This window comes from Misgurnus anguillicaudatus, chromosome 23 (assembly GCF_027580225.2).
Source record: "Misgurnus anguillicaudatus chromosome 23, ASM2758022v2, whole genome shotgun sequence".
NCBI classification, from domain to species: Eukaryota; Metazoa; Chordata; class Actinopteri; order Cypriniformes; family Cobitidae; genus Misgurnus; species Misgurnus anguillicaudatus.
This window is the reverse complement of record NC_073359.2, coordinates 32,275,064-32,297,625: the sequence shown is the minus strand read 5'-3', so window position 1 is coordinate 32,297,625 and position 22,562 is coordinate 32,275,064. Positions and strand designations below refer to the sequence as shown.

The window sequence follows — 22,562 nt, the reverse complement described above, 5'->3', positions numbered from 1 at the left end:
CCCAGGCGGTATCTAACACCATCGCTGCAGCGCGAGCACCGTCTATGAGACAGGCGTATACGCTGAAATGGAACCTGTTTGTTGTTTGGTGTACCTCTCAGCGAGAGGACCCCCGAGAATGCTCGATCAGTATTGTGCTTTCATATCTCCAGCACCGCTTGGAGAAGAGGCTGTCACCATCTACTATTAAAGTAGATATCGCGGCAATATCCGCGCATCACGCACCTATAGACGGTAGATCTGTGGGTCAGCACGATCTGGTCATTAGGTTTTTAACAGGGGCACGGAGGCTGAATCCTTCGCGCCTCCCTCTATTCCTCCTTGGGACTTGTCCATGGTGCTGAAAGTTCAGCACTGCCCTTTCGAGCCTCTGCTGACGGTGAGCGTCAAGTTTCTCACTATGAAAACTTTGACGCTCCTCGCATTGGCTTCTATTAAAAGGATAGGGGATTTTCATGCATTTTCGGTCAACGATTCGTGCCTTCAGTTCGGGCCGGCTGTATCCAGCGTTAAACTGAGACCCCGGCCGGGCTACGTGCCTAAAGTTCCCACCACTCCCTTTAGAGATCGTGTGGGGGACTTTTCAAGCGCTGCCTTCGGAGGCAGACCCAGCTATGGCTTTGTTATGTTCTGTACGTGCACTACGTGTGTATGTGGATCGCACTCAAAGCTTTCGGACCTCAGAACAGCTCTCTGTCTGATACGGTGGTCAGCAGAAAGGGAAAGCTGTCACTAAACGGAGGATGTCTCATTGGATTGTAGACACAATCGCCCTGAAATATGAGAAACAGGGCATTCCTTGCCCTTTTGGTTTGAGAGCCCATTCAACCAGAAGCGTGGCTTCATATTGGGCTTTGGCTCGTGGTTCCTCGCTTTCAGATATTTGTAGAGCTGCTGGCTGGGTGACACCTAATACGTTCACTAGATTCTACAGTGTTTGTGTTGAGCCGGTATCCTCTCGAGTTCTCTCGTCAGATCAGTGAGAACATCGAGGAACGGCTCCTGTGTCGGCTTGGAGCCTTTCTTTTTGGCTGCGCAGAAACCGCACCATTATGGAAGGCCATTAAGGCAAAAACGTTACAAAAAATGTTTTTTGTCTTTTCCACCGCTTGGTGACCGATGTTGCGGAGCATCGGCTGCCAGCCTCTCACTAGATGTATTCTTGACTATCTGGGTGAGGCTAGCACCCACATTGCGCCCCCTAGTGGTTTCTTTGTGAGTATTTCTGTGGAAAGTTTATGATTTACCACGTTTCCCTTAGCGGACTTCGTTCCGCGCCTCTCTAGTGTTGCTAAGAGAGTGTATTTTTATAGACCTCGTGTCTTTTTATCCATCACCTTAGTGGTAGACCCCTAGAGGGTTTTTCTTCCGCAGCGATCTTAGTCCCGCCTGACGAGTTCGCTTCCCAGTTCGCCTAGTCACTATCGTGGGTTAAGGAACAAGTAGTGACCGGCCTCTGCTTCAACCCCATTTCCGTTCCCTTAAAGAGGAGAGTCGGAGGGTTTATGCAGGCACTGGAAGGGTCAGCTTCAGTGGCGCTTTGGTAGGGATTCCCAATTCGTCGGTCACGACGTGACGTCGTAGTGACCGACTGAAAGGGAACGTCTCGGTTACATATGTAACCCTCGTTCCCTGAAGGAAGGGAACGGAGACGTCACGTCCCGTCGCCACAGTTTGCTGTTCCACTGCTGATATCGGCCGGACCCTTTCCTTCTGTCCAGCTTTCTCAGCAAAAAATAGCTGATTTGATAACTGCACCTGCCGCTCATTAAATAGCTGTGCGGCGGGGCGGCGCCGGCAGATGCAATTATCTGCATGCCAAGTTCATTGGCGTTTTAAAGGTTTCTCGAAGCAGATAGGTCACCTGCGAAGCGGTTCCCAATTCGTCGGTCACGACGTGACGTCTCCGTTCCCTTCCTTCAGGGAACGAGGGTTACATATGTAACCGAGACGTTTCTGCAATAAAGATGATTCCAATCGGTAGCAAATCGTCTTTATTGAAACACTTTGTCTCTTTTAGGCGTTATGTATACATGGTACTGAAAGACAACGTAGAGGAACTTGATTTGTCTCTTAATTTTCGTCATGATGAATTTAATTATGTGATCTATGCTACTACTAATACAATGAAGTGCTTTGGTTGCGGTGAAAATGGACACCTCATTCGAGGTTGTCCAAATAGAGAAGAAAATGTAAATAGAACTGCATCAGTTGTTGTTCCAGAAAATGTAGTCACAGTACAGGATGATATTGCTACTGTTTTTGAGGAGATGCCGGGCCCAAGCAGGGAACCGGACGCTGTAAGAACTGTGGAGAATATTTCTGAGCTTCTGGAAGGTAAAGTTGCAGGGAAAGATAAAATAGTTGCAGCTGAGGAAGAAGAGGTTAGAGGGTCCCCGATGACAGAACAAGCGGATTGTGGTTCAGATGAATCGGAAGATTGCAATAGCAAAGATGAGGCTATGCTAAATACAGAGGACGACGTTTCTGTGTTGGGAGATGGAGAATGTTTTTTTAAAATTCCCCAAAAAAGGAAGTTGATGGAATGCCATGTGGATAATCAAACAAAAAGAACAGATGCTATTTGCATGAGTCAGAGCGACACAGAGAGCGAAAGTGAAATGTCAGAATGTAGTGTCACTGCTAGCTTGCCTCAGTGTGGATTCTCTAGCAGAACATATACTGTTGATGATATTAACGGTTTCTTGAAAGTGACGAAGAATGTGAAAAAAGTAAAAATAGGGGAGTATTTTCCAGATATAATACAGTTTATTGAGAAAGTAAAAATTTTCAGAAGTGAAAGTTGTTTTACTAATCAAGAAGTTTACCGGTTAAAAAAAATTCTGACGAAGTTAAGTAGTCAGTCAGGTGGACTATGAAAATAGCCAGAATGGATAAATTGCAACTTTTTTTGGTTTCCTTTTGTTTCTTTTGCTCTTTTCTTTTTTTTCTAATGGGGGAAATAAATCTTGCATCCTTAAATGTTAATGGAGCAAGAGATTTTAAGAAGAGAGCTCAAGTATTCGAATTAATGAAACAGAAGAAAATTGATGTGTTGTTTGTACAGGAGACTCATAGTGATGTATCTAATGCTGTAGAGTGGATAAAGAATTTGATGGTTTGGCGATTTTAAGCCACTATACTTCATTGAGCTGTGGAGTTGCTGTACTATTTTCCAAAAATTTTATTCCAATTTCGTATGATGTAGAAGAAATAATTAATGGAAAAATGCTGAAGGTTAAAGCTGTTTTTGAAAATAGTTGTTTTGTTTTTGTTTGTGTATACGTTCCAACCATGGCACTTGAAAGAATGCTCTTTTTGAATACTTTGAGTGATGTTTTAAATGATTTGTCAAATGATTGTAATGATGATGATTTTTTAATGCTAGGAGGTGATTTTAATTGTACCGAAAATGTCATAGATAGGAATCATGTTGAACCTCATCTGCAATCTAGAAAGAGGTTGATTCAAATGATAAAGTCTCATAGTATTACTGATATATGGAGAAATTTCCATGGTATACAGAGACAGAACACTTGGGCTCATGTGCATGACAACCAGATATCGCTGGCAAGGCTTGATAGATTTTATACTTTTAAGCATCATTTAAGTATGTTTAGAGAATGCTCTATTATTCCGGTATGTTTTTCTGATCACAGTTTGATAAAATGTGTGGTCTTAAAAAACAATGTTAAATTTAAAAGCGCCTATTGGCATTTTAATAATAATTTATTGTTTGACTCTCTTTTTAGAGGAATTTTTAAAGAATTTTGGACAAATGCTAAAGCCATGAAATCTTCTTTCTTAACATTGCAGCAGTGGTGGGATTTTGTGAAGGCACAATTTAAACAATTGTGTCAACAATATACTCACAACGCCACAAGAGATATTAAGGACTCTATGGGCCCTATCTTGCACCCAGCGCAATTGACTTTGTCAGTGACGCATGTATCATTTCGTATTTTGCACTGGCGCACAGCGGGTTTTTCCCTCCACAGACGCACGTCGGCAAACTAGGGAATGAACTTGCGCTCCCTGGGCGGTTCAGCGCAAAAAAGGAGGCGTGCTCCGGCGCAAACCATCTCTTATGCTATTTTGCAGTTTCAAAAAACAATTGCGCTACTAACCAAAAAAAACTAGTCTAAAGTCAGTGGCGCGTTGCGCGTGGTTCATTATGCTATTTTAAGGGCGCATGCTTGACCATAATGTATAGCGTGCACAACGCGCATTGCTTATCTAATCTACACAGATGCAACAGTTATTTTTGCAAATCATAAATTGTTACAATAAAAAATATAAGATAAGGGAAATCATTAAATCATAAATTGTTACAATAAAAAATATTAATACATGAGATAAGGGAAATCATTGTGGTGAGCATTGTGGTGATTGTTTTTATTTATTTTGTGTGGCAGCGTTAAACAATTATCATGCAAATAACGATTAAAATATTTTCATAAGTTTGTTGTGTGCCTGTATTACGTTTATTTTATCTAAATAATAATTAAAATGTTTTCATAAGAAACCTTCATGTATGTGAACTTGATTTGTAAGTGTACTTTGGGGTTGAACCTTGCTTGCGTTTCTTGTGTCCGATTTCAAAGCCCCCAATCCCTTTCAGCGGTGAGGGTGGACGCAGCGATGTCCTCCTGTGTGCCCGGCGTGCCCGATTTATGCTGGCAAACTTGGGATCCCCCCGCCTCCTGACATCATTGTAGTGTTTGGCGCAGCTGATGAGACAATTGCGGCTATTTCCTTTCACGCCTGTTTAACCTCTTACACTCTGAGGCTATTTTGGGGATTTTCGCCTGGATTTGGCCTACCCAATTTCAAAAGCTTCTCATACCCACAAGCAGAGGTGCACATACAAAAGTTTGGTATCATTTTACAGGAAACCCTTTGACATTACATAAAACACTGTTAAAAGTGCTTAACATGGTTGTATGTGTTGTCAGTCCTCTAATAAACACAAAAATAAATAGGCGCTTTTTGATGTTTTTTTCTAAAGTCTGTATTTAAAAGTTTATAACTCTGGCCCTGATTGGGAACGAAACCTGCAGACAGTTGTTTGATTCCAGCAATTGCCAGCTTACAGAGGAAAAAGGAATTTTTTCTCTATCATAATAAATGCAAAAGTTATTTTACTCCAACTGATGGGAGGAATAATACGCTTATGGAGTTAAATTTCTGCCAAAAAACATTTGAAGTGCTACCATAACCACATACAGTGGAATAAATGCAAAATATTTATATCATTTTGCAGATAACCTTTTGAAGTTACATAAAAAGCTGCTGTTTGTGACAAATATTGTTATTTATGTGGTTTTTCATATGATAAAACACCAAATTTTCTTTTTTTATGTTGTAAATATGGTCTCTGATAGTGTATAACTCTGGTTCTGGGTGCTCTAGCAGACTGCAGACAGTTCTGGTTGTTAACAGCAGCAGACAGTAAACACCCCAAAAAAGAATGAACTCTTTAGCATTCAAAAGATATTCTTATTTTACTGAAGTGTGTGAAAATACATTTTTCATATAAATATTAATTTTTTGTTTTGCACATATAATAAATAGCAAGGGATTATTCATGCACACAACCAAAGAAAATGCTGTGAATGGACTCATTTTTTAGAGTAGGGCCTAAGAGAAAAGATGGTGTAGCATTTGTGGCTATCTGTGCTATCTGAGGCAGTCCACACTCAAGTTTCCCATATGTTTACAAAAGACGATTTTTTGCATCATTATTCATTCGACGATTGTAGGATATGTGATAATAATAGGACAAAAATAACACTGCAGCCTTATTCCTGAGAGTGAGAGCTTTCATTTGATATAAGACTTGCCCATGTTTGTCATACTTGAAAAATATGAAATATGTGAATATTAAATGATATTCAAAAATATGGGGGGGGGGGGGGTGATAGTGTAAATTAAGTGTAACTAACTTTCTTACAGTGAAACATATCTCAAAGTGATGCATATCTGCAGAAAGTAGAGAGTCTAAGCTTTCAAACAGTATCTCATATGTGGTACTGGGTCCATGACAGACCATTAAAAATTAAAGGAATATTTTATATTAAGTCAAAATAAGATAATTCTGGACCCGGTACAGGGTCCACAGAGTCAAACAAGTTAACCGACGCTGATTTGGGCGGGTTTCTCCCATCCCCATACAAAACAACTTCTCTGTCTTTGACTGCTCTTACAAGAACATGGGTCTCATCGGCTGTGAACCGCTCCTGGCGTGCGCCTGTCAAATCCGTCATAATAATAGCAACCCGCCATGGAACTTGCGCCCTTGCGTTTAAAGGGAATGTTGGCTATCGTTCTGATTGGTTTATTTGACGTTACGCCCAAACCACACCTATGAATAATGAACCTACTTCAGACCAACCCCTTATTGATTTGCACCCGGCGCAAGACTTATTTCTCCCGCCGGGAAAATAGCAACAGCGCCCAAGATCCGCCCACAAAGTCACTTGCGCTTTGCGCTTCGCACTTGCGTTTCAGATCGTTAAAATAGGGCCCTATGAGTGTATTGGAAGGTGATTTAATGAAGTTGCAATAATTGGCAGAGTCCACAAAAGATGCAATTTATATAGAGCACATAAAAAAGAAAAAGAATTTACTAACTGACATGCTTGGTATGACAGTACAAGCTGCTATAACTAGATCCCGTTTTCAAAGTGCAGAATTAATGGATGCACCTTCAAAATTCTTTTTTAGTCTGGAAAAAAAGAATGGTCAGAAGAAGTTTATTCATGCTTTGAAGTCTGAAGAAGGGGTTTTGTTGACGAATCCTCTAGACATTAGAAAAAGAGCTGTACAATTTTACGAAGACTTGTATAAAAGTGAAATTTCCGAAGAACAGGATGAAAATTTGTTCTTTGAGAATTTACCACAGATATCTAAGGATGCAAATAATGAAATTAGTAAAGTTTTGAGTCTAGGTGAACTTGAAGATGGCCTTAAAAGAATGGGAAATGGTAGAGCACCTGGTATTGATGGCATTACGATTGAATTTTATAAGTCTTTTTGGGCAGATGTGGGTCCAGAGTTGTTATCAGTTTTTAACGAGAGTTTGGAAAATGGGCAATTGCCACGAAGCTGCTGGAGAGCAATTATTACTCTATTACCAAAAAAAGGGGATTTAAACGACATCATCAATTGGAGACCAGTAAGTTTATTATGTAACGACTATAAAATATTGTCAAAAGCCTTAGCAATCAGATTAGGTGAAGTACTTGAATCTGTTATAAATCCAGATCAGTCATATTGTGTGCCAGGAAGAAGAATCTTCAATAATGTTTCTTTTATTAGAGACATCTTGGATTGTGGAAAACTGTTTGACTTGGAGTTTGGGTTGATATCAATTGATCAAGAGAAGGCTTTTGACAGAGTCGAACATATTTATCTTTGGAGAGTTTTAAAAGCCTTTGGTTTTAGTTCTGATTTTATTTCAATGATTAAAATGATGTATTGTGGCGTTGAGAGTATATTAAAGATTAATGGTGACTTATGCTCTCCGTTTAAGGTGTATAGAGGTGTCAGACAAGGCTGTGCATTGTCAGGCATGCTATATGTTCTGGCTATTGAACCCCTGTTAAACAAATTAAGATGTGATATGTGTGGACTGTGCATGCCAAACTGTGATAATACTTTCAAGCTATCAGCTTACGCTGATGATGTCATTGTTATTATCAGTGAGCCTAATGATGTCAATGTGATGTTAAAGATTTTAGATGATTTTAAAACTCTTTCTTCTGCAAAGGTGAACTGGAAAAAAATTGAAGCCATACTAGTTGGTAGTTGGGCTAAAGGTGAACCAAAACTTCCTGATGGCCTAAAATGGACCAGAGACTGTTTTAAATATTTGGGAGTCTTTTTAGGAAATGAGGCTGCTGTAAAAAAGAATTTTGAAGGTACTGTGGAAAAAGTTAAAGGACGATTGGATAAATGGAGGTTTTTACTTCCCAAAATATCCTATAAAGGGCGAATCTTGATTATAAACAACCTTGTTGCCTCTGCGCTATGGCATCGCCTAGCCTGCATAGATCCCCCAGTTGACGTTCTAACAAAAATCCAGTCCATTTTGATCGATTTCTTCTGGGATAGAATGCACTGGGTACCTAAAAGTGTCTTATATCTACCAAAAGAAGAAGGAGGACTTGGGCTGATACATTTGCAAAGCAGGACGGCTGCGTTTCGTCTGCAATATGTCCAGAGACTTTTAATGTTCTCTGAAGAGCCGAGTTGGATGGGCGTTGCCTGTGCAATCCTCAGAAGCATTGATGGTTTAGGTCTGGATAAAGCCTTATTTTGGCTAGACTCTCAAAGACTAAAACTATGTAATCTTCCAGTTTTTTATCGTAATTTATTTAAAGTCTGGTCTTTATTTAAAAAAAACAGGGAAAGCAATGTTGATTCTTTGTTTTGGTTACTTCAAGAACCTTTGGTCAGTGGCTCACGGTTGGACTTATCATATGAGATGTCATTTTCCATTCCAGAAAGGACTTTGCGTAATGCAAAACTGATAGTAATCGGACATTTACATCAAATGGTGGGATCTGATTTTGAGGATGTGACTTCTATTGCTGATTACTTGGGAATTAAATCACACCGTATAGTGGCAAGAGCACTGGAAAGATGGAAATTGGCCTTAACTGGGGAAGAAATAGAACTTTTGGACCAATACTCGAAGGGTTTAATAAACCCCAATTGTAAAGATCCTTTCCCGAACTTGAGTATATCTCCCATTATGGGAGAGTGTAGCAGCATGTTACTAGATTTCAAAGAAGTAACGATTGTGGGGTCAAACTTTGCATCTGGTAAAGATCTGTATAAGATCTGTGTTAAAGTTTTAAATAAGAAATCTTTAGACAATAAGAGTGATACACCATGGCGAAATGTACTCAATCTTACTGTTCATGAAAGACCAGCCTGGAGAACCCTGTACAAGTCACCACTAATCAAAAAAACTGGGAATTTACAGTGGAGAGTGTTACATGGTGCCATTGCAGTGAATGCTTTTGTCTCGTTGATTAACTCTGATGTTGGTGAAGGATGTCCTTTTTGTTTGAAAAAAGAGACTATTTTTCATGCTTTTATGCAATGTGAGAGGTTAAAGCCTTGTTTTGATATGTTGATGAGTTTTTTTGCCTCCTTTGATACAGTTTTTTCAATGAAAGTGTTTATTTGTGGGGTTAAATATGTGCAAAAACATTGTCACAAGGCTCAATTGCTGAATTTTCTGATAGGTCAAGCAAAGATGGCAATTTATACCACGAGAAAGGATAAAGTTGAGAAAAATGTCTGTAACAGTTTGGAAGTGATTTTCGTAAAGTTAGTGAAATCGAGGATTTTGATTGATTATCATTACTACAGATTAATGCATGATCTTCTATCTTTTGAGGCAATTTGGTGTCTAAATAAGAGCCTATGTGACATTGTTGATGAAGAGTTGTATTTCTATTTATAGAAAGTTTCCAAGTGTTTTTAATTTTAGTGGGGTTGATTGTTTTGTGTTTGTGGTTGGAATGTTAATTTTTTTGTAATAAATTGTAATAAAATAGGGTTTTGAAAAATCAAAAAAAATCTCTCTCTCTCTCTCTCTCTCTCTCTCTCTCTCTCTCTCTCTCTCTCTCTCTCTCCTGGTGTTGTAAAGCTACCGGTTATACTCAACAGCGCGAGTCTCAAATAAGTGCACGAACACCGCCAAAAACAAACGAGATGTTTAAATAATCAGCGCATTAACTGTACTGTAAGTAATCGAATATAAAACCAACACGAAGTAGCTTAACATTAGTATAGGTTTGCTTTAACAATTAATCCCTCAGAAAATGAACCATAGTTTTACTATTATTTGTGTTGGATAACCAAATAACCACACATTTACCAAAGTCTCACTAAAGGATATTTTAGTGAAACTATAGGAATGAAAAATGTCCAATTCCAAAATAACTTTACTTCTATATTAAAACAGTTTTATTTTCATAATGTTGAACAGCAATATAGCTAATAGCAGCCGTTTTTCTATGTTCAGAAGTGTAAACTTAAGGATATTCTATATTGATCTGGTTTTATTTGTTACATTGGCTTCATTTGGTACATGAACGCTCAGTGATACTTTTTTACTTTTTACAGAATACTGAGGCTTTGGAGATTTACAAACTTGACATGAAAATGGGAATTCGTGAAACTCTGAGCAGTTTCTGATCCATGTCAAGATTCATTTCCAGTGAGCAGGTTGTGCTGGAACATTTGTGAGACTATGCCTTTAATTTTTAGAATGTTTTAGGTGTTTAATGTTAAACTGTTATGAGGCATTGTTTAAATGTTTAAAGTGTTTAAAGTAGTTTCATAAGCTCTTACTTCGTGTGAGAATGTTAAATTCAAGTGAAATTGTGATTAACATTGGGTGAGGAACCCTCCCCACTTTTATATTGGTGTTTTGGAGATATTTGTAATATCTTTTCTAAACTTTTTATTAAAAATAATTATTTTCTAATGTCTACTGTGCAATTGTATGCAGACCATTTCTGTATGTTTACAATTTTAAGGTATTACAAATAAATAAAAAATAAATAAAATGTTACAAAATAGTTTGTGTTTTTTTTCTATTAGGACAATGGGAAATAAACAATTCAGCATGGTTCCTTATCAATATAATTTTACCAATATACATTTTCAGATTGGGTGAATTAAAAAAAGAATGCTACCACAAGTTTAAAAAGTTAATTGGGCCAAAAACATGGTTTCTTATTTTCAATTGGTTCAACCTGTTATTTTCCATTGAGCTAATGTTTAAAGATTGTTGCCACAATTGATAAAATTCCATTCACAGAAAATCTATTGGCCCAAGTGAAAAATGTCAATGTTACCAGTCACTAGAAAATTTTGAGTTAGGGAGGCAAATTTTTTTTTACAGTGTAGCTTAACTCTTGTTTGTCTTTGTATTTTATCTTATTATTTAAAAAATGAAAGAAAAATGTTGGCTCCTGTGTGCTCATGTGTTTTGGTTTTATAAATGCATCCTCCACTCCATGCTGTTCTCGCAGTGTTTGATTGTAGATGCAAGTCCTTTATTAACTTCACTTCTCGTATTTTTCTGAAACAAAACAATTTTATTTATAGAGCACGTTTTCACCAAGTATTCACCAAAGTGCTGAACATGCAGAATAAACATCACAAAACATTTAGGAACTAAAATAAAATATGAAGCAATAAAAACACAACATGAATAGTAAAGGTAAAAAGTGAAAGTAAAAATCTTAGAAAAGCTTTCACACTGAGTTATATGCCATGCTGAACAAATGTGTTATAATATATTATTCATGCCAACATAAAGGCCACTACAGTAGACAAGACAGGATGATATAAATGCATGAATAACCTCTCGAGGTTAGTAAAAGACAAAAAGACCTGACTTTAGAAAGTTGCTTCAACTGATAAAACTACATTTAATTACCTGATTAATCTGTTTATCTGGTTTAAAATCACTGTCCATCAAAACTCACAGATTTTTTACAGTGGGCTTTATTTGTAAGAAAAATATGAATATTTTATGCATTTTTAGTAAAAAACAAAACGTAATTGTCATTGGTTGCTTTCTCGCCTTTATTTTCACTATTGATTTAAAGAGGTAAAGTTTATTATTTTTATATCATTAATGATAATTAATTTAATGTAAACAAATTTATGATTCTTGCATATTAGCTTCTGAAACCAAATGATTGCTTATAACCTAAAGAAATGTTGAGTCGCTTCAACAAATTTGGACTTTTTTAGCTTTATTTAATCTAGTTTGTTTATCCATTTTTACTCTATATGTCAAAACATCCCAGCATTTGTTTAGTGCAGAAAAATAATTTCCATCTCAAAACAAATACCTGCATTAGATGTGATTCATGCTGTTTATGTTGCTCTTTCAATAGAATACATTGTTTTTACCATGTTTTATTCGTATGTGTTGGTCTATTTACTATATTAATTTACATTAATATTTTATTTCTATCATTACAGCATTGGGTCTGTCTTTAGGTGCTGTAGCCGGAATATGTTTCACTTTCCTCTTTATTGCTGCTGTAACTGTTGTTGTAATTTACTATCGCTTGAGGTTTCACTGGAAAGACAAATGTTGGGATAAGAATCAACATCAGCTGATTCAACAAGAGGAAAATAATAAGCTTTATTTTGATCAAGTAGAATTGATGGTGTAACATATTTAAAATGTACATATCCAGGTTTCAATTTTGTGTTTATAATCACATGTTTGTTGCTGTGACAGATAAGATGGAGTCAGTGTTGAAGGGAGGTTCTGTTACTCTACACACTGATCTTACTGACATACAGAGTGATGATGAGATCGAGTGGAGGTTTGGACCTCAAGAGGTCACCATTGCTAAAAGTACAAAAGCAAGAATCAATTATTTTGATGAAAGATTCAGAGACAGACTGACACTGAACCAAAAGACTGGAGATCTCTCCATCAAAGACATCACAAATGAACAATCTGGATTTTATCGGCTAAAGACCATAAAAAATGGAAACCTGTCTTCCAAGAAATTTTATGTGATTGTCATTGGTGAGTAATAGTATCTCAGTTCCCTTTCAGTCGGTCACTACGACGTCACGTCGTGACCGACGAATTGGGAACTCGCTTAGAGAGACCAATCTGCTTCGTACTCTACTAAAACGCCAATGAACTTGGCAATCCAACTCTCTTGGATTGCGGAGATGACTGTCGTTTCTATGGGAACAACGTCCGCGCCTTTGCAGTGCTGAACGCCGCCATGGTGCGGCTGTCAAGCGCTCGCAGGACGCTCTTCGCATCACTACGCTGAGTAGGACGGAGGATGCATCCTTCACCTACCGGCCTTCTCATCCTCAGCTGGTTGAGGCTCCGGTGGAGACTGCAGAGTCGTGTTCTGCGATTTCTACCGAATCCATTGGACCTCCTTCTGGTCCCGTCACTTCTGCAGCATCAGAGGGGTGCCCATCTTTTCCCTCTGAGGCGGAGTCGTCCCGGAGATGGCGGCCGTGCCCGCTCGAGCGGCGGAAACGGTAGAGTTGGAGAGGTTAATCCCTCTCCGCCCGAACCGTCCCGCCCATATGATTGGTATTTCGGAGCTGCCCGGGCCTCTACGGTCCTCACCTCCTGCCTTTCCCGACGGCACGAAGAGCTGACGTGATTTGTGGCCGTCTCGGCCGTTCAGCTTTCACCCCTCACCTCCCTCACCAACGGAGCCGCTAAGGACGGGGATCCCTTTAGTAGAGCGGGGGGTTGCGATGCAGCTGCGTTCCTGGAGGGACCACCCAACCCTTCCCTCCCGTGTTTGTATAGACAGTCGTCCGGTTACGGGCGCTGCCCATCAGGCATGCGGAGACGCGGCTTCAGTCCTGTACGCAATAACGATTACTGCAGGTTCACCAAGCAAAGATTTACGAGGGAAGCCGCGACCTTCAGTCGTGCGATGTCCACCACAGTGTTCAAGATCGCCACCTTTGGCTATGTCTGGCGTACATGACGGACGCAGACGAGAACAACTTCTTGAATGCTCCTGTCTCACAGACCGGCCTCTTTGGCGAGCCCGTGGAGTCGTACAGCTCCGCTGCGCAGACTGAGGCGATCTCCTAGGTCATGCCCCGGCGAAAGAGAGCTGCCCTTGGTCCACCACGCCGGCTCCTCAGTCTGCCTCTCGCCGTTGGCGTCCTGCGGCGGCCACCTCTGTTCCCTCCTTTCTCGGACCCCATCTCGGCAGCACATGGGAACCGGTCGTCAGCAGCTCGCCCCGCCCGCTTAGCCACTCCCCGTGAAAATCTGGAGTTTGTGGCCAGAGACGGGCGAACCGGAGTGGCAGAAGATCACTCTTCAGGAGACGGTGATTCGCTCCTTCCCCCGGTAGAGGGTCGGGTGGTAAAACCTTGGTTTGCATCTGTTCCACCGGCTGTCCAGCCGGTACCCACTTAACCACACATAAGAGTGCATTCCTCTTCTCTCTCCAGGTCTCTGGAGGATCGAGAGAGCTGTGAGTGGGCACACCAGCTCACCCTACCTCTCCTCTATCGCCAGCGGGTGTTTTTCCGGAGTCTGCGCTCTCCGCGCAGGAGCCCAGACGACTGTCACCCTCAGCGGGCTCAGGTCAGTGTCACACACACACATACTGTAGATGTTTATGCTGTCACAGCAGACGCACCGGCAGTCCTACCTGTCTCGCTTCGCTGGCCCACCGCGGGTACTTCGGTAGTGTCGTTAATTCTCCTCGTACGGTCCCTGGATGCTTTAGTTCCCAGCCCATCTCGTTGGGTTTTACGCACTAACCACCTCGGTTACGAAATACAATTACCGGCACTCCCCCAAATTCTCGGGCATTCATTTCACTATAGTGAAAGCGTCCGATGCACATGTACTGCGTGCAAAAGTCGATGTCCTGCTAGGGAAGGACATTTCGAGCCGGTCCCTCTTACCGAGAATGATGATAAGGTTTTTCCAGCCTTTATCTCATATTACCCAAAATACGCGGTGGGTTACGACCGATTTATTTACGCACCGGCTCTACAAATGTGATCCTTTAGGATGATACGCCGAGGCTCGTATTTCAATATTCAAATCAGTTTGCAGCCTTAGACCTGTAGACGTGTACTTTATGTGTCCATCTCCCCTCGCCTTAGACTGTTTTTCGCTCTGCGTTCGTGGGGTGGGCATATTAATACTAAGTACACCATTCGAGCTGTCTCTCTCTCCCCGTGTCTCCATGAAAGTGCTAGTCACGGCATTAAAATCTCAGAGAGAGAGAGCGTTGTTCGCATTCTGCTTATATTTACGTCAACTATAATGGCTCGTTCTTGGCAGACGTGCGCGAACACAGAGATTTAATGCTTCAGCATCTCGCTCGTTTAAGTCATCAGGTCAGCTGGGAAAAGAGCAACTTTGCCCCGTGCAGAGGATCCTTTTCTCAGTATGGAAATAGACTCAATCGATTTATTGGCGTGTTTTACAAGAGCGCGCAACCAGTCAGTTCTGACTTGCCTCGGTTTAATTCGAGGGAAGTACGCAGTCCCTCTGAAACAATTTCAGAAGCTCCTGGACATATAACAGCATGCTGTGGCTGTGACACTGCTCGAGCTGCTTCATATGAGACCGCTTCAGCATTGGTTTTACGATCGAGTCTCGAGGAGAGCGTGGCGCAATGGCATACACTGTGTAACCATTACACCTGCGTGTCATTTCAATTTTACCCCGTGGCAGACCCAGCATTTCTGATAGCAAGATATGCCCCTGAGTCGGGTCTCCTGGCATTCTGTAGCACATACGATGCCCCCAGCACGGGATGAGCAGCCACGTATGACGGGCTTGCAGTATCAGGGGTGTGCATAGTACCCCATCTGCCGCGAGCGGTGCGCTGTATATCTGGGACTTGTACGCTCCGCTATGGAGATGCAAGGGAAGGATGTATTAGCCGACACCGACAACATTGCGACTGTTGCGTTATTTACCGTTAAGGCGGTTTTTGCGCTCTCGTCACCTGTCGCATCTCGCTCGTCATCTCCTCCTTTGGAGTCAGAAGCATCTGAGGTCCCTTCGTGCCATTTACATCCCGGGTACGCTCAATACAGCGGCAGACGCGCTTTCCCGAGCTGCGCGCACCGGCGAATGGCGACTCCACCCCCAGACGGTTCAGCTAATTTGGAAGAAGTTCGGTCGGGCGCAGATATATCTATTTGCGTCACCGGACGATACCCACTGTCGCCTGTTTTATTCACTAACCGAGGGCAGCCTCGGCGTGGATGCGTTGGCACACAGCTGGCCGCGGGGGACGCGCAAATACGCATTCACTCCAGTGAGCTTAATCGCACAGACACTGTGCAAAGTCAGGCAGGATGAGGAGAGCCTTTTATTAGTCGCCCCGTACTGGACGACCAGGAATTGGTTTTCAGAGTTAATGCTCCTCGCGACAGCCCCTCCCTGGCGAATTCCTCGGAGGAAGGACTTTCTTTCTCAAGGAAGGGGCACATTATGGCACCCGCGCCCCGACCTGTGGGATTTCCATGTATGGTCGTTGAGTGCGCGCAAGGTTTAGGGGATTTATCGCAAGCGGTATCTAACACCATCGACGCGGTACGAGCACCGTCCACAAGACGGGCTTACGTGCTTAAATAAAACCCTTTTCGTCACCTGGTGCTCTTCGCAACGCGAGGACCCCAGAGAATGCTTAACATAGTGCTGAAGCCCTACTACAGGTTCCGCGTTCGAGCCTTTGCAGTCTGCGAGTCTGAAGTTTTTGTCAATGAAAACTCTGACCCTGCTAGCATTGGCCTCCATGAAGAGAGTAAGGGATTTATATGCATTCTCTGTTGACGATTCGTGCCTTCAGTTTGGTCCTGCTGTCTCACTGAGACCCAGACCAGGCTACGTGCCCAAAGTTCCCACCACTCCCTTCAGAGATAAGGTGGTGAGCTTGTAAGCGCTGCCCCGGAGGAGGCAGACCCAACCATGGCTTTATTATGCCCCGTACCAGCGTTACGCATCTACGTGGTTCGCACACAAAGCCTCAGGACTTCAGATCAGCTCTTTGTTTGTTACGGTGGTCAGCAGAGGGGGAAAGCTGTCACTAAGCAGAGGATGTCTCATTGGATAGTTGATACTATCCCTGCAAGTAAGCTTACGATGGGCCTGTATGGGCATAGCCTAAGGGCCCCGCACAGGTTTGCTCACTGGCGAAACGTTGGCCCCTTAGTGCTGGCCCTGCATGGGCAGCCCTCACTTAGCCCCCAGGAAGCCCTCGCGTAGAGAAGTCCCCAGAGTTGGGTGAACACTGCTGGATGTGTGTATTGTCCCATCTTGCAGAGTGTTGAGAAGTAACGATGAAGCAGAATTGAAACCGCTGTTGTCCCCTTTCTCACCACCTCTGTCTGGGATCTAGAATTGCATTTTGCATCTTATTTGTAGAGTCATTTTCTTACTTTAGGTTTAGATTTTGTTTCATTTAAAGTCACCCTTATTGTGATCAGTGTTTGATTTAGTTAAACTTGACTCTTGACTCTTGCCTTGTTCAGTCTTTTGATTGCTATAACTTTGTGTGTTTAAAACATGTTTGTTATAGCAGCATGCGATCCTTTGGTGGTGGTCAGTTCAGTAAATAAAGTCTGAACATCATCATATAAAAACTTATGTATTAATTTATTGTTTGCACGCTTAACAGAAGGATCTTTCTCTGACAATGTGATACTATAGTGTGAGATTGAGCTCTCTCTTGGCAGTTTGTCTTTCTGAAGAATTTTGAAACACTGACACTTAAAATTGGCTGCTCCACAATGTGGACGCGCAGATATCAAGAATCGGAGTGTGAATCACAATGATGGTGACAATAAAACGAAAAGCTTCATGCTGCAATGCATGCTGGGTATCAACAAATTACAAATCTCATCCAGAACTCCCAGAATGCACTGCGGCATGAATAAATAATGACCTTTTTTTACCATTTTCTTTGTCACCATTGTTGAGATTTATACTCTGATTCTTGATGTCTGTGCATCTACGTTGTGCAGTGGTTAATGTTTATGTGCAAACTATCAAAATCCTTCAGAATGATAAACTGCTATGAGAGTTCTGGACCTTACACTGTAGTCTTTCATTATTAACAGAAAAGGATGCTTCTGATGAGGGGGGAAAACTATATCAATAAATCTGTTCATTAAATGATTATGTTTGACAATGTTTATGTATCAACCATCAATATTCAACTACAATTGCCTTTTCTTTGCTATAACATGTGTTTTAAACACACTTAGATATAGCAGTTAGAAAACACTAACAAGCCAACGGTCAAGAGTCAAAGTCCAATTGAAGCAACCACTGATCACAGTGATGGTGACTTTAAATGAAACAGCCAACATCTTGACATAGGTTAGGAGAGTGACTCTACAGGTAAGATGTGGGGTGCAGTTTTATATTTCGGACAGAGATGTTGAGAAAAAGGATAACAGGGCTTTTGGTTCTGCTTCATTGTTGCTTTTTGACACTCTGTGGGATGGGACAGTGTATGCATCCAGCGGTGTTTATTTAACTCTGGGGATTTTTCTGTGTGGGGGCTTTCTGGGGGCTGGGTGGGGGCTGCCTGCGCAGGGCCAGCGCTAAAGGGCCAACGTTTTGCCAATGAGCAAACCTGCGCGGGGCCCTTAGACTAGCCCTAAGTGGGCCCATAAAGGGCCATTGTAGGCTTACTTGCAGGGATCGCCCTTGCTAATTTGAGAGCTCACTCTACTAGAAGTGTTGCCTCATTTTGGGCACTCGCTCGTGGTTCCTCGCTAACAGACATCTGCAGAGCTGCTGGTTGGGCGACACCTATACGTTCATTAGATTTTACAGTGTTCGTGTCGAGCCTGTCTCCTCTCGTGTACTTTCCTTGCAGCCTCCGACTGCTGCTCCAAACTGAGCTCAGTATGGAAGGCCCTCGAGGCAAAATGTAATAATTTGTTTTGTCTTCCTCCGCTGCCTTGGCAGCCTGATGTTGCGGAGCATCCGCTGCCAGCCTCTCACTAGCTGCATCCTCGCGAACCTGTGTTTGGCTCGGGCATCCACATTGCGTCCCACCAGGTTCCTTTGTGAGTATTTTTCCGTGGGGTTAATCCTACTAGCCCACGTTTCCCTCAGCAGAGCACTGCTTTGCTTACACAGCCACGGCTGTCATTTATACCTCAACTACGGTTGACTTTCGGCCACCAATAGCCCTTAACGGGGCGGTGGCTTCCGCAGCGTCCCTATACCGCTCAGATAGGGCGCTTCCCAGTCGCTGGCACTACTGTGGGGTTAAAGGAACATCTAGTGCCCGGCCTTCTGCCTTAAAACCTAATTCTCCTTATCCTTAAGTGGAACCGGAGGGCTTTACGCAGACACTGGAAGAGGTCAGCCCTCAGTGGCGTTTTGGTAGGGATTCCCAATTCGTCGGTCACGACGTGACGTCGTAGTGACCGACTGAAAGGGAACGTCTCGGTTACGTATGTAACCCTCTTCCCTGAAGGAAGGGAACGGAGACGTCACGTCCCGTCGCCACAGGGCTGCTCCCTGCTGTTTATCGGCCGGTCACACTTTCCGGCTTTCTCAGCGAAACAAAGCTAATTTCCACATTTGCACCTGCGGCTTGTATGCGCACATGGCGGGGCGGCGCCAGCATTATGCAAATATCTCAATGCCAAGTTCATTGGCGTTTTAGTAGAGTACGAAGCAGATTGGTCTCTCTAAGTGAGTTCCCAATTCGTCGGTCACGACGTGACGTCTCCGTTCCCTTCCTTCAGGGAACGAGGGTTACATACTTAACCGAGACGTTTTCTGCACTATTTAGATATATACGTTCTTTATGACAAATTACAGTGAGGAATTTAACCCTGCTTTAATCTACATGTAAAGAAACATTTGTCATTTTTGGAAGGTTAGCATCAGATTAAGAAATCCCTGCTTATGGAATTGTGGTGAATTATTCAAAACACTTTTTCTGTTTTAATGTGGTGCTGTTACAGGTAAAGAAATAACAGTGAATGCAGGAGAGTCTGTCACTTTAGAGACTCGTGTTACTGAAATACAGAGAGATGAGAAGATAGAGTGGATGTTTGGAGATAAAGACTCTATAATAGCTCAAATTGACAGCGCATTTGATATCTTCTGTACATGTGATGGTGGTAATGATGTATTCAACAATACACTGGAGCTGGATCATCAGACTGGAGATCTCACCATCAAAAACATTAGAAAAAGACATGCTGGTGTTTATACACTAAAGACCATCCTCAGTGGAAATGTCTCTTTCAGGAGACTGCGTGTGATTGTCACAGGTGAGTAATACAGTAAGGTGCGTTTACACTTCAAGTCCTAATGCACAGATCCAATCTTTTGACCATATCGGATTTTTGTCCTGCCTGTTTACACATAGGCTACTTTAGACACGCCTCATATCCGATGTCTATGTTTACATTAAACTCCTGCCCAGACAGAATTCTAGCTTACTGTTAGCTATCTAACACTAATATCATCATCACATATTGAAAGTAAAGCCCATTGTTAATGATTACCTTCGGCATCATAATCATCCAAATTGTCTTTCTCCGTCATCACGTCTTCCTTTGAAAGACTGTTGAGAACTGCGGGGGGTGACCGACAGCGAGGTTTATCTCCCAAAATTCGCTCGAGTTGCTCATACAATGGGCAAGTCATTCTGTCTTGAATACTGTGGTTGTTAATTTACTTATACTTTGCTTTAAAGGGAATGTAAGTACCCAGCTAGAAATTAAAAGGTCTAAGAACGTTCCCAATGTTCCCAAAAACATTCTGCCAACGTTAAGTGTCCAGTTTTTTTTAAGTTCTCAGAACGTTTCTGTTGTCTGAATGTTAGAGTAATGTTTGACCATGTTTAAACGTTATGACAATGTCAAGTTTTAATGTTCAAACAATGTTTAAAATAACAACTGTTTATTATTTTGACTTGTTTTACTATTATGTAAATGATAGAGAAACATTGCATTTTATTATTTTAGAAAAAATTATTTCTGAATGTTCAGTAAATATATTGCTGTAAAAAACACAATTCACTTATTAGGTTTAGATGTTGATGTTTTGTTTCATTTTAAGTCACCCTTATTGTGATTAGTGTTTGTTTTAGTTGGACTCTTGACACTTGACTCATTGCTTGCTAGTTTTTTCCCTGGTTGTGTTAACCAGAGGCGATTCTAGGGTTAGAGCTTTAGGGGTGCTGAGCACCCAATGAGCTCCACTGCCACCACCCACTCTTTTTTCCTACAGAAACCAATAATATATCTATTGTAAAATAACTATAATTTTAACATTGTGTGGCATAATGAAGTACGAGCAGTGATCTACGAATTTTGAAATACTAATGTCCCAACTACGCCACCCGGGATACCCGGGAAATCTTAAAGACACACAGGTCCAATGGTCAAAGATGGGGTGAGAAAGACAAACAATAATGTACCAAAATATAATTTATTTTCATAGACAACAGGTAGAAAAATATGATATTGTTGAAGTTTACACAACAAAAACAAAATCACATCTACAAGGGGAGATCGCCTGCAGGGGTTGGAGAGTCACCACACACTTAATATATAATACACTCGTGAAAACACCACAAAATTTCCACACAGCAAATTGTGTAAACAAACTCAGGCAATCTCCACTTTGTAGATGTGAACAACTTCAATACACAATTAAACATAAGACCACATACAAAAATAACAAAAGAAAATAACATTGGTGATCCATCATACAGGCGACCACAATTCCTGCATTTGGGTATACGTCACAGGCAGGGCTGAACTCAGATGACAATGTAGTTGTTGTAGGTACTTCCCAGCCCAAACCACCAAATGAATGCAGTCCGACAAAGAGTCAATACTGTCGCCACTTTACGGACACAAATACACAAATGGAATAAAACAAACTCAGGCAAAGCAGCAATGTAGTCACATCCAAATGGGTTTACATTCCACGTAACATGGGATTACCAAGACCCTTAGACACGGCCATGTTTTGATATCTGCCAAACAAGACATAATTTAGTACAAAAAAAAACCTACATTTAACAAGTAAAAACCATACATACCAGGAAAGATAACGAAGTCTTGAAGAATGGTTACAACCACACACGACACTAAACGTATACAAACAATCAGTCTCTAGTAAAATCAAAAGTTTCAGACATCACAGTAAACAAAACCCACCTGCCACAAACGTAGCAACGCACTACCATCAAAAGCCATCAGATAAGCCGCTCATTTGAAAAGAGCGCTTAATGGAGAGGGTGATAAATGACGCTTCAAGCGCTACAGTACTAGGCCTTTTATGCCTTGTAAAACAGGCTCTGATTGGTTCAGATTAACATGAAACCAACCAATGAGAAATCAACAACTCCTACACCTTGGGAAACATGCCCTGATTGGTTCACACGTTTAAAAGAAACCAACCAATGAGCACCTGGGCTATACGCCACTTCACTACAATTGGTTCAACTAACTCCAAAATCCAGATTTTTTTTTAGACCTTTCAGGCATGAAAACGGGTCAGGGGTGAAAAAGATGAGAAGAATATTACCCCTCTAGGGTCTGGGAGCATGCTCTCCCTTACAATTTTTTAAAATTACACATTTTAAAGCATCAATCTGATGAGTTTTGAGATGCATTTTTTGCCAACCTTTTTATTTCTAATTAATGGCGAGCTAGCACTTTTTGAAATTAATGCCATATTAAAGTCTCTGGACAAAAGGTGGGCTACAGCAGCAGTGTGGGTATGGTTTTATGTGAATATACAGTGTATCGTTTTAAGCTTTTGTCAAAATGACAAATCTCCTAATTTATAACTTTTATGCCTACAATATATGGTAGGTTTATTAATAGTTTGTTAATTTGCAGCTTTTCTTTTAACAGTCCTTTAATTGAACCATTATCTTTACTATATGTCTAAAAGAAAACACTTGTGACTCCTGCACTAAGGGTTAACAACGGTGTCCCCTTCATATTAATCTACATGTGACAAACTAAAAAAAAAATGTATTGTC

At 41.4% G+C, this 22,562-nt stretch overlaps 2 protein-coding genes and 1 long non-coding RNA gene across 3 annotated transcripts in view; 2 read left to right on the top strand and 1 right to left on the bottom strand.

Annotated features, from left to right (window-relative positions):
• LOC129452878 (uncharacterized) overlaps positions 1-12,218 on the top strand; it is a 31,895-nt gene extending 19,677 nt beyond the window's left edge. The window contains exon 5 of the mRNA XM_073861791.1: positions 12,022-12,218. Coding sequence (XP_073717892.1) covers positions 12,022-12,218 — 197 coding nt within the window. The remainder of the gene's footprint in view (positions 1-12,021) is intronic.
• A 73-nt stretch (positions 12,219-12,291) lies between these two features.
• Positions 12,292-19,835, top strand: LOC141359399 (uncharacterized). Its single transcript, XM_073861790.1, has 2 exons — positions 12,292-12,583; positions 19,516-19,835. The coding sequence occupies exons 1-2, from the start codon at positions 12,292-12,294 to the stop codon at positions 19,833-19,835; spliced, it is 612 nt and encodes a 203-aa protein (XP_073717891.1).
• A 1,143-nt stretch (positions 19,836-20,978) lies between these two features.
• Positions 20,979-22,008, bottom strand: LOC129453564 (uncharacterized). Its single transcript, XR_012366053.1, has 2 exons — positions 21,730-22,008; positions 20,979-21,545 (listed from the first exon to the last, which is right to left on the bottom strand). It is a non-coding gene; the product is annotated as an uncharacterized lncRNA (long non-coding RNA).
• Positions 22,009-22,562: the final 554 nt, after the last annotated feature.

Coding starts and splice junctions, on each gene's coding strand:
- LOC141359399 (XM_073861790.1), top strand. CDS start 12,292: ATGGAGTCAGTGTTGAAGGGAGGTTCTGTTACTCTACACACTGATCTT. Junction 12,584..19,515: donor ATTTTATGTGATTGTCATTG/GTGAGTAATAGT, acceptor GTGCTGTTACAG/GTAAAGAAATAACAGTGAAT.